At 40.8% G+C, this 12,029-nt stretch overlaps 1 protein-coding gene across 4 annotated transcripts in view; it reads right to left on the minus strand.

Moving 5' to 3' along the window:
- LOC105936837 (unconventional myosin-IXb) overlaps positions 1–12,029 on the minus strand; it is an 89,456-nt gene that overhangs the window by 35,461 nt on the left and 41,966 nt on the right. For all 4 annotated transcript variants that reach the window (XM_021324219.2, XM_012877839.3, XM_021324225.2 and 1 more), the window contains exons 5-9: positions 9,878–9,972; positions 5,856–5,918; positions 2,182–2,281; positions 1,666–1,766; positions 205–334 (exon numbers count right to left, since the gene is read on the minus strand). In XM_021324219.2, the coding sequence (XP_021179894.2) occupies positions 205–334; positions 1,666–1,766; positions 2,182–2,281; positions 5,856–5,918; positions 9,878–9,972 (489 nt within the window). The remainder of the gene's footprint in view (positions 1–204; positions 335–1,665; positions 1,767–2,181; positions 2,282–5,855; positions 5,919–9,877; positions 9,973–12,029) is intronic.

A 12,029-nucleotide genomic window follows, 5' to 3' on the forward strand; every position in this document is an offset into this window, starting at 1 on the left:
CCATTTTCTGTTTGATACATAATTCTTTATACTTTTGAGCCGCAGATTTAACGTCTTCACTATGTATCGATAATATAGGAAGTCATGAATGTAAGGAAAAGCCAGCGAATGACTAAGGTGAGCCCAAACATTTGACTGGTGGTGTAGTTGAGCACAAACATACAGCGTCATGGTGCGCCTCCACACTAAAATCCTCCAGGTTACCTTCAGCAGGTCAGACAGGGTAGCCAGGACTTCAGGTGGGCCGACGTCCAACCCTTCGTCCCGGCCCGACGCCTTCTTTCTGTACGTCACGTTGCCGAGGTACAGGATGGCGGAGAGCACGGTGAAGATCCTGCAAGACAATAGAGACGCAGGCTGAGAACCACTGGGCGGGTCACATGGCGGACGTTACGGCCGCTCATCGCCCTGAAAACATCTGTTTGAGGTCAGTGAATGGAGGCTTTGTGCAGGAGTTCGAACGACACGCTGTCTCCATTAAAACGCTCCATTAGGCCACCCGTTTGGTGGCAGAGGACATCGTCAACAAGAAGGTTTTTTTTTAGCTCTCGGGTCATGTGACTCGATAAAAAGAAAACTTTAGAGAACGGGATGTAGCTCGCTGCAGGACAATTACAGCGCGGACTTTTAAACAAACTTGAAAGAAAACAGGGAACCTTTTTACAAAAACAAAATATAATATCTATATATATATATATATATAAACTGCAAAAACGGAACTAAAAATAAGTAATATTTTCTTAAAATGAGTGTATCTGTCCTTGATTTGAGCAGGTAAATAAGATGATTTGCCAATGGAATAAGGTTTTTGCACTTAAAATAGGAACAATTCATCTCCATCATCTTATTTCAAGTGCAGGATGTCTAATTATCTTATTTTAGGGGTCTACACTGCAAAAAGGGAACTAAAAGTAGGTAAAATCTTCTTGAAATGAGTGTATTTTTCATTGATTTGAGCTGGTAAATCAGACTATTTGCCAATGGAATAAGCTTTTCGCACTTAAAATAAATTAATTAATCTCCCTCATCTTATTTCAAGTGCAGAATGTCTAATTATCTTATTTTAGGTATAGAAATTCTCATTCCATTGGCAAATAGTCTTATTTAGCTGTTCAAATCAAAGAAAAATATACTAATTTCAAGAAAATGTTACTTACTTTTAGTACCCTTTTTGCAGTGTAAGTACTCATTCCATTGGCAGATAATATTATTTACCAGCTCAAATCAAGGACAAAAACACAGATTTTAAGAACATTTTACTTATTTTTAGATCCGTTTTTGCAGTGATATCTTTTTAAAGACAAGGTTTGTCCGTTCCTACATTTTTCATCGTTAAAGTCTGCAGTTCTCAGAGCTTTCAGTTCTGTTTTGAAGTATAAATACAACGGTTCACTGTGAATTTATGGGGGATATTTCTTCTGACGTCAGGATCTAAACATGGATGCAGGGAAGGACAAACGGACAGATGAACAAACCGAGGTGATGGGTGGGCTAATATACAGATGGAAGAAGGCAATGACTTTCAGACAAAAGGGATCGGGAACAAAACCTGAAAATCAAAACACTTTATGGTGCTCTGTTTTGTTTTATTCTGGGAATAACTCAAATCCCATGCCATGCTTGTGCAGACCGTGGGAGTCCTAAACCGCTCCCCGCTTAACTCACTGTTTCTTTGTGGCCGCAAGGAAGCCGACCATCTGCATCGCCTGCTGCAGCCTCTCAAAATCATGACCCAAATCTTCCTCATCTTCTATCTTGAAGTTTTCCTGCAAATGAATAAAAAAAGGAGGGACCGGTTGGTTGGGAGGAACAACAACAACAACAACAACAAAACAAAAAAAACAAAAAAAAAGCCGAGACCACAAAACCTGAAAAGGCCAACCTGGTGAGGAAAGGGATCAGTGAACAAGAGGGCCGAGGAAGGAGGGGAATCCCAACAAAGACGGCCTTATTAACATGCAAAGCACATGTGTGGAGCGAGCTCACGGTGTACACAACGGCTCATTCAGACGCTTGGCAGCTTTCGCCAGCGGCAGACCCCATTCAAAGTCCATTTCAGAGCCCGACTCACAAACACTATCAGCTCGCAGCTCATTAAGACGCTTAAAGCCCAGTTTATTGGACAGAAGTGGGGGAAAAAAAAAAAAAACGAAACTAAATGAACTTTAGAGCGTTTCGCACCTGCTTGAGGTAGAAGTACTCTTCAGGCGGCAGCAGTTTAAACTCCGTCCTTTCCTCGTCCGAGGCGCCCAGCAGCAGGTAGTAAAACACGTGGTAGTTCCTGGAGGAAAAAAAAAAATTAAGGGTTTCTACTTTACAGATAATATATTTAGAAAGTCCTTACTGTACTGCAAAAACAGAACTAGAAATAAGTAAAATGTTCTTAAAATGAGTGTTGTCCTTGATTTGAGCAGGTAAATAAGATGATTTGCCAATGGAATAAGATTTTTGGACTTAAAACAGGAAAAATTAATCTCCATCATCTTATTTCAAGTGCAGTACATCTAAATATGTTATTTTAGGGGACAATATACTCATTCCATTGGCAGATGATCTTAATTTACCTGCTCAAATCAAGCATAAATACACTAACTTTAAGAATATTACTTCTTATACTTATTTTTAGATCCGTTTTTGCAGTGTGACAGAAAACAAAAAGTCTCCTTTACTCCAAACAAATCTGGCTGCTTTATAACGTCCTGGCTAGGATTTCCAATTATGCCGTTATCGTCTGATTGCTAGGAGCCTCGTATTTATGGCTACGCACAGAGACAGTTTTGCCAGTAAACCAAAATTCAAACACATTGTAAAACGGTAATATATGGGAGGCCGCGTCTCGCTGATGCTCCTATCAGTTTTCCACTCGTGCAATCAGCCGAGAGGTAAACAGGTGACACGGGCTTTGCTGTAAAAGCACACGGGATTAATGAGTTTCCGCATCATACACGGCGGGCTCCCTCTCCCTGACTAGACGGGCAGGATATTCAGTCATCAGCGACTGTGGGAGAGGAGATTAGCTGAACCTGTGAGCAGACGGTGAGGAGGCGGAGGGTTACGTAGAGCGCCCCTGGCAGAGGAGGGTGTAAAGATTTTCCAAAACTAGCTGGAGAAGATTCAAACAGGAAGTCTATGAATGAGTAATGCCCCGCCCACTCAAGAGAAACTGCTGCTCTTTTCTAAGGAGGCGTTTGCCCTAGTCAGCTGCAGGACTAGCTGGATATTCAAAACCTGTTCATCTAGGAAGCTACTGGAAATAATAAATGTGTGAATGGTCTCGCTTTTCAGCAGTGATGCTTCAGGTTCTTTCTTCACTTCAGGGGTCCTAATAATCCTTCATTTCAAAATCCTAGACTTTTACACACTCACAACTCTAGATGTTATTCTGGAGTTTTCATACCAAACTATATGTTATAACATAATTATACAACCGCTTGAATAATAATAATAATAATAATAATAATAATAATAATAATAATAATAATAATAAGGCCCGTTTATCTGTACGTGTGCTCAATCATGTGAAAAAACAAGGTGGTAAAAGGACATTTCACAGCTTTTTTTTTTTTCATTTGGGCAAAAACAATTGAGGACTTTTCCAAAAATCTGTAGATTTTAGGCTTTTAAAGACTTGTTAATAAGAACTGGAGTAGCTTAGTCTACTTTGTCTTTGAGTGTCCAAAAAAAACACTATATGAGTTTGATGAATTATTATTAATATTATTATTAATATTGGTACCAATTTCCTTTAAAATTGTGTTTTTGGTCCATTGTTTAGCAGTTTACCCAGACAAAGTTTTTGAACCAAAGGTCCAGTTTAACATTATTGTAGATTTGTCTACAATAATAACAAACGGGGTGAAATAAATAGCCCTGTTTTGATCTTTCTGAGCGTACATTCATCAAGTTAAAAATGAAAATACTGGACTTATACTGGAAAATACTAATATATATATATATATATATATATATATATATATATATATATATATATATAGCTGGACTCTCTTTGCCAATCGCCACAGACTGAATAGTTGCTCATTACTCTCAGATAGCAGTCTGGTGTGACTAAGAGCAGCGTGGATGGTATGCAGAGTGACATAACAAGTGAGTCTGTCTCTGAGAAGCGTAGCCCGTGTAGTCATCATGTCACCACCTATTATTTTTCTTTTATGCCTGTTTACAGCTGACATACCACTCAGACAGCTGATTATTTGACAAAACCACATAATTGGTAGTAATAATATTATCATCATCTATTCATGCTGCGTTAAGAGTGAAAACACTTAAATTCATCATTTGCTGGACTACTAGCATAACCTCACATTGAAAACTATGTTAGGATATAGTTGCTCTTATTAACATAAATCACCTCGGCTAAACTTTCCATCTCTATAAAATTAATGTAACTGAAACAACTTTTTTTTACATTTGTTCTTATGTTTTTATTTTTTCTAGAAACTTCTGATTAGTAAACCATGGTTTATATATAATGAGACACAGACACATCAATATTAGCCACCTGCTACAAGCAAGACTTAATAAATGGAAGAGTTATTGTTGGAAACTGGAGCACAGAGTGAACTCTTGTCGTCACCAACTCCTCAAAACAACCATCACACATCACCTACATATGCTTTCTGTGTGTTTGTTTAGCTTATTCCTTTGTTACTGTAATGTTTGTCTTTTAGTAATATTTCCCTCTAATGTTTTTCTGTTCATGTACAGCACCTTGAATGGTCTTGTTACTGAAAAGCGCTTTATAAATGCTTTGCCTACCTGCCAACTACTTGTTTGGGAGGCATCCCAGGAAAATTTCCCCCCAATTTAGCACATCCTCATGAACTCTTTGAAATTCCTGAGACATTTTTTATAACAATCAACCATTAAAGTGAAAATGGGTTGCTATTAAGTGTTTAAGGAGACGCAGGACTCAGGGCGATCTAGAGCTGTGGCTCCTGCCCAACGTTGGGAGAGAGTCGAGTGGCAGACCATGACTTCAGTATACTAATAAATCAATTATGCAGGTTTATAATGAAAGTGCTGCTTTTTAACTAAGTAGTCTTTTCTCTTCAAGCAAAGTTAATATTGTTCATCATTCTGAGTCAATGATCCATAAATATAGTTCTTTACTTTTATTATTTATTTTTAAACTTCATCTGTTTTTAACATCACAAACGTGTGTCTTTTATATTGTCTTTTGATTCTCTTTCCATCTTAATGGCTTCATTGTCATCCTTTTTGCCACATTTTGGCTGATTTTGCTTGTAACGCAGCATGAGCTGCTGGAAACGCGCTTTATAAATCTGTTTTACCCTTCACACACAGGAAAGGTAGTACGCTCTCCTCTTCCAGGTGTGTGCAATTGTATCTGCTGTGTTTGGGTTGCAGCTTGTAGGAAAAGTACTAGATAAATAAAGTTGAATTAGTTATCACATAAATCTGTTTTACCTCTTATCGTTTCGCTTGATTTCTGCAGATCAGGACCTGCAGGATTTGCCACATATGAGGCCATGGCTGCTACCTTGGAAAATTGTGCCAAAAGATCGGATTCATCTCCTCTTTTTGGTGTTGGTTTGAGCTACGGCAGCAACAAATTAATTTATTTCAAGGCTTTTTAGACGTCTTTGCCAGGTGTGTCAATAGGTGTGTGTGTGTAAAATCAGCATTTAGTCGGTAAATGCACATTCAGCGCGGGAATATGAGAGCATGTGGGTGTGCAAGTGTTTCCGCAGATGAATATCTGAAGAGTCCATCTGAACTCCATATTTAACCCTCATGGGGGAAAACGTCCAGATGATCCTGATGAAGCGCGGCGGCAGGTGAAGGGTCCACACCACCCCCGCGTCTGTCCTTACCTCTCGTTCTTCTCTCTGGAGACCAGGCGAGACTTTTCCAGGAGGTACTTCTCCACCACAGCCCTGCGAGACGGCATGAGGAAGAGGAAATACAAAAAAAAAGAAAAAAGAAAAAAAGAATGAGAATACAGTAGATAACTGAGCGATAATGATCTCTGAGCTTGGTTTGTGTGTGTGTGTGTCAGCCTCTAACGATGAATGACGGTTTGAACGATCAAACCAGCGTGCATCCGAAGCTACGTTCACACTGCAGTCTGAAGTGACCCAATTCTGATTTTTTTTTTGCCCATATGTGACCTGGATCTGATCTTTTTATGACAGTCTGAATGACACAGATCAGATTTTTTTAAATGCGACCCAGGCCACTTGGATATGTGGTCCTGAATCCGATGCGTATCTGATCTTTTCTAATGCGACCTGTGTCTGTACGGCCGTGTCGCATTTATCCGACCTGTACGTCATCGATACTCGACAAACGTCACTATTCTGCGTCCTGCTGTGCAGAAGCGGGAAGAAAGACGACACCCATAGCAGACTAAAACAAGAAGAGCAGTCAATGGAGGGAAAGCTCCGGTTAAAAAATAAATTAATGACCGCAAAATGCACGCCAGCATTATAATCCATGTTTACTTCCGCAAACACTGAGGACGCTTTGCTACGTGTGACGTCATTGTGTCCTCGAGTGCACACACTGCAAAAATAGAACTAAAAATAAGAAAATATTTCTTGAAATGAGAGTATTTTTCTTTGATTTGAGCGGGTAAATAAGATTATTCACCAATGGAATAGGATTTTTACACTTAAAATAGGAACAATTCATCTCCATCATCTTACTTCAAGTGCGGAATATCTAATTATCTTATTTTAGGGGTAAAAATACTCATCCCATTGGCAAATAATTTTACTTACCTGCTCAAATCAAGGAGAAATACATTAATTTCTAGAAAAATGTACTTATTTTTAGTTCTCTTTTTGCAGTGCATGCGGGACACTTGGGTTGAACGCATTCAGTTCACACAGGAGATCACATACAAGTCGCATATATTTGGAAATGTGAACGACCACGCAAAGAAAATCCGATTTCACAAAAAAAATCAGAATTGAGCATCAAGACCTGCAGTGTGAACGTAGCCCAAGTGTTTTCTCACAAAGAAACGCGGCGAAGCTCATGATAAACTGTCACGCAGCGCACACCGAAAACATAAAAAACGCCATACGGACGCCGTCAGGAGGTCTGTTGATTTAAAACTGGTGGCATTTAACAAACCGGCCGACCCAAGGCCATAAAGTCCTCTAAATCAGGTTTTATATGTCCAACTTGTTTTCTCTGTGCCCGAGCGAAAACAACGCTGACGCCAGTCCTTGTGACAGACCAGGAATAGAGCTCTGCTGTGAGAAGCTCGGTCGCGTCCTTTCCACCAAAAAAAAAAATGCAGCCTTAAATATAGACAACACCACAAGTTAACACATCGAACATTTATTTCTAATCACCGCTGTGCTGGTGGGAGGCTGCGAGTTTCACGGCTTCAGACACAACAGCAGAGCTCTTTTCAGCACGAGGATGACGTTATTATTACAAGCTAAAAGATGAATTATCAAACTTTTTCTTTTTTTTTTCTTCTATTTTTTTTTTTTTTTTTGGTGAGAAAATGTTCCCAGACAGGAATTCAGATTAAGCTGCCCTCGCAAATACCTCTGAAGCCGGTTAGAGCCTGACAAAAGTCTGCTTTATCAAGGCCTGTTGCTTAACGCGACGAGGAAAGAAATACCATTTAAATTCCTCCTTGATACACCTGACAATGTCAGTGTGTCCAGATGGTTCCCTGTAATTTATTTACATCTCCGTCGGCATTTTTCTCCAAGAACACGGGGTAGAAACACAGGCGGAGACTGAAGGCGAAAACAGCAAACTTTTTCACACCGAAAGCAAAGAGGCTTTAGTGTTCACCACCAGTAATTATTTTCTCTCTTGGCGTGACAACGTCCTCACGCATGAGGCACGATTAGTGGATGACTAGGACCGTGATTTTAATTTTACCCCAAACACAAAGACTTTTTATTTTCTTTCCTTGTCTTACAACCCCAGCCTTGATGTTTCGTCTTATTTGGGTTTTATGTGGTGGACCAACACCAAGTATGTGGAATGAAAAGGTTTTCAAAATGTTTCAGAAAGAAGTACTGTTTATATCCAGGTCCCCAGCGCATGGTACCACCACCATGGTTCACAGTGGAAATCATTAGAGTGGTAGTTTCATTTTAATTTAAAAAACACGCTTTGAATGGAGTCAAAAAAAAAATAAATGCTTCCACCTGAGCTGTGGATCTTTGCAGCTCCTCTAGAGTTAGAACGAGCCCCTTTACTGTTTCTCTGATTAATGCCCTCCATCCCTGGCGTCTTGATTTAGGTGGACATCACTAAACCTTCTCGCTGACCTGTCTGGGCTTTAATCCCGCCGTCCGTTCACCAACGTTCTCTAACAAACGCGTGAGGCCGGACGGCATCGGGTTTGGTCGCGGTTGGGGGGGGGTGCTAAGAGTAAAAGGGGACTGAACGCATCTGTATCAGCTGCGTTTCCTCTCTCCTCCTCCTCCTGCGATATTCTACGAGCACGAGAAGTTGTTCAGGGCGCCACAGACAACTCTTTTTTTTTTTTTTTATACGCTGCTTGTGTGCTGCTCTATTAATGCCCTGGAAAACTGTGCCAATGTGCCTCCAAATCAAACACAGCCACTGATCTAAATCCCATAAAAACCTCCAAAAATACACTGACGTTTGGTTTTGTAACAAAGTGTCATCAAGTTAAAAGGGGAATAAATGCTTTTATAAGGCACTGTAAAGCATTAGTTTAAGTCAGAGCGGGTCCAGAACGTCCCCGATGCTGGCACAAAATGTCCCGATGCCGGCGTCTCCTCTTTACACTGCAAAAACGGAACTAAAAATAAGTTAGATTTTCTTAAAATAAGTGTATTTGTCCTTGATTTGAGCAGGTAAATAAGACTATTTGTCAATGGAATAAGATTTTTCCTCTTAAAATAGGAACAATTCATCTCCATCATCTTATTTCAAGTGCAGGATGTCTAATTATCTTATTTTAGGGGTAAAGACACTCATTCCATTGGCAGATAATCTTATTTACTGGCTCAAATCGAGGACAAATAGACTAACTTTTAAGAACATTTTACTTGTTTTTGCATCCGTTTTTGCAGTGTAGACCCTCGGCGAAGGGGCAGGATGACCATCTCCTCTGATTTCCTGCACAGTTTTAAATCTTCTGCTTTAACTAGCTGCGCGGCTGAAAGGCAGTAAAGTCTACTGAGCGGAGCGCTGCCGGCCCTGTGGGTCTGGCTCTAATGTGGCTTTCCGTCTCTTTATTGCGAGTAGGAGTCACAGAGCCACACAAGCACAGACAGCAGCTGTTAACTACATCTGCTGCCTCTGACATGACCGTAATGTGCATTTCATCGTCCCAGAAGATTTGGTCTGAAGCTAAGAAAAGCCCCCGGCCTGTAAAAATACACTCTGCCGTCTGAGCTGCAGGCCTTCCTGAGGTGGGGGGGGGGGACAATCTGAAAGAGAACGGGGGAACCAGGTGTCACAGCAGGGGGATACCGAGGATACCGGGGATGCCCACTTATTTTAGCCCTGAGCAGCTGCCACCGCAGGCTTTGATTAGCGCTGATGTGCGTCTGAAAAAAAATAAAAATCACACTCAAAGCTTGTTTTTAGTGGCTGTCCTCCCCGGTCCTGGTAAGGAAATAAGGAAGTGAGCCAGCGGACTAGACTTTGATGCAGCGTTTAACCAGAATTTGACTGTAAAAGAAAAAGGAAGAGCACGCTAATGGCTCCAAGTTTCAATCCCACATGCACGCCGAGCACCACATGACCGCCCATAAACACGGAAAGAGGAAGACATTTGACTGCAGGGAGCTCCAGATGTGGGGGTGGGGGTGGGGGGGGGGGCAACAGGAAGGCACACACAGACAGACAGACAGGCCTATTTCAGATGTTGTTGATTACTTACCCTCGGACTACTCCGCTCTCCAGATAATTCACCTGGATGAATTTACCGAAGCGACTGGAGTTGTTGTTGTGAGCCGTCTTAGCGTTACCGAAGGCCTGGAGAAAAGAGAGAAGACAGGAGACCCAAGCTGATTGAGTAAAGCCATCAAGCAGTGCAGTTTTTTTAGTTTTTTATTCACAAACACATATCAGCATATCCAGATGAACTCGTCTCATTTTCCTGACATTTGCATCCTTTGGTAGCCTGCAGAAAGGTTAGAGAGGATCGAAATGATCTTGTTCTACAAAACGGGTTTTTATCAGAAACAAGGCACCGAAAAAAAAAGGCCACAGCGGTGCATTAAACACCAAGACACGGTCATCAATAGCCGGAGAATATACGGAGCAGTGGTGACGCCACGAAAAAACGCATGTTTCTCCAGCACTGCTTAAAAAAAACACAACACACACTGCAAAAACTGAACTAAAAATAAGTAAAATGTTCTTAAAATTAGTGTATTTTTCCTTGATTTGAGCAGGTAAATAAAATGATTTGCAATAGAATAAGATTTTTGCTCTTAAAATAGGAACAATGCGCCTCCTCGATCTTGATTCAAGTGCAGTATATCTAATTATCTTATTTTAGGGGTCAAAATACTCATTGCATTGGCAAATAATCCTATTTACCTGCTCATATCTAGGACAAAAACACAAATCTTAAGCACATTTTACTTATTTTTAAATCCGTTTTTGCAGTGCAGATTCGTCACTGCAAAAACAGAACTAAAATGAAGTAAAATTTTCTTGAAATGAGTGTATTTACAGGTAAATAAGATTATCTGCCAATGGAAAGAGTAATTTTACCCCTAAAATAAGATAATTAGATATAATGCACTTGAAATAAGTTGATGGAGATGAGTTGTTCCTATTTTAAGTGCAAAAATCTTATTCTGTTGGCAGATTATCTTATTTACCTGCTCAAATCAAGGACAAATCCACTCATTTGAAGAAAATGTTAACTTATTTTTAGTTTAGTCTGTTTTTGCAGTGTTCTCAGAGGACCGGCCGAGAAGCCAAATGCAGGTGGTGTTTTAAACGCAACACCTGTGTTCCCAATGTGTCTGCCTTTTGTTTCACATAAAACATCCAAGGCTGAAACCTCCCAGAACCCACTGGAGGAATATGCGTGGGTCTGATGAAGCCTAAACCCGGACTTTGGTATTGGCATTTCAAAAAGGTAGGTTTTGACGCAAGAACGACGCGGTTTATGACCAAAGAACAGGCCACGCCCAAACACGGTGGAGGCGGCATCAGGATCAGCGGTTCCTCCTTTCAGAAGGAACTGAGGCTTCGGCCGAGGCGGAGGGGAAAATACGACGAGCTCCAAACACTGGGCGGGTTTTTCACCCAAAACCTTCTGCGTCTGCTAGGAAGCTGCGGACGCAGCTGGAGACTTTTAAACAGGGAGGACACGATCGTCTGAGATGCTCAGGGACTCCTGCACTGCAAAAACAGATCTAAAAATAAGTAAAATGTTCTTAAAGTTAGCGTATTTATGCTCGATTTGAGCAGGTAAATAAGATCATCTGCCAATGGAATGAGTAAATAAGATAAAATAAGATAATTAGATATACTGCACTTGAAATAAGATGATGGAGATGAATTGTTCCTGTTTTAACTCCAAAAATCTTATTCAATTGGCAAATCATCTTATTTACCTGCTCAAATCAAGGACAAATACACTAATTTTAAAGAACATTTTACTTATTTCTAGTTCTGTTTTTGCAGTGTGGCCAACAAGCACGAGTGCTGAAATTCAATCAAAAAGCGATTCGACAAAGCTTCACTGTTCCAGACTTGTTTATTCAGTTGAATTGTACAGTATGTGAAACATGTTGATCACACTTTTTTTTTTTTTACACCACAAATACCTGACATTTTAACTTCTGAGAGCCTCTGTTGATGCTCCACTCCACGTATTCCCCATTAGTCTCCCCCCCGGGACGTCTCAGCCCCTTGCCGAGCTTCATCTCTCCACCGTCTTCACTTGCAGGCCATATATGGAAGCGCTGCCACTGAATCTAAAGTGCAGCGGCGCTTCTTAGTCGAACACGCGTCCCTATCAGCAACCTTAATTTCATCAACGGGCCTCCGTGACAACACCGAGGCCCGGC

This window comes from Fundulus heteroclitus, chromosome 9 (assembly GCF_011125445.2).
Source record: "Fundulus heteroclitus isolate FHET01 chromosome 9, MU-UCD_Fhet_4.1, whole genome shotgun sequence".
Taxonomy (NCBI): domain Eukaryota; kingdom Metazoa; phylum Chordata; class Actinopteri; order Cyprinodontiformes; family Fundulidae; genus Fundulus; species Fundulus heteroclitus.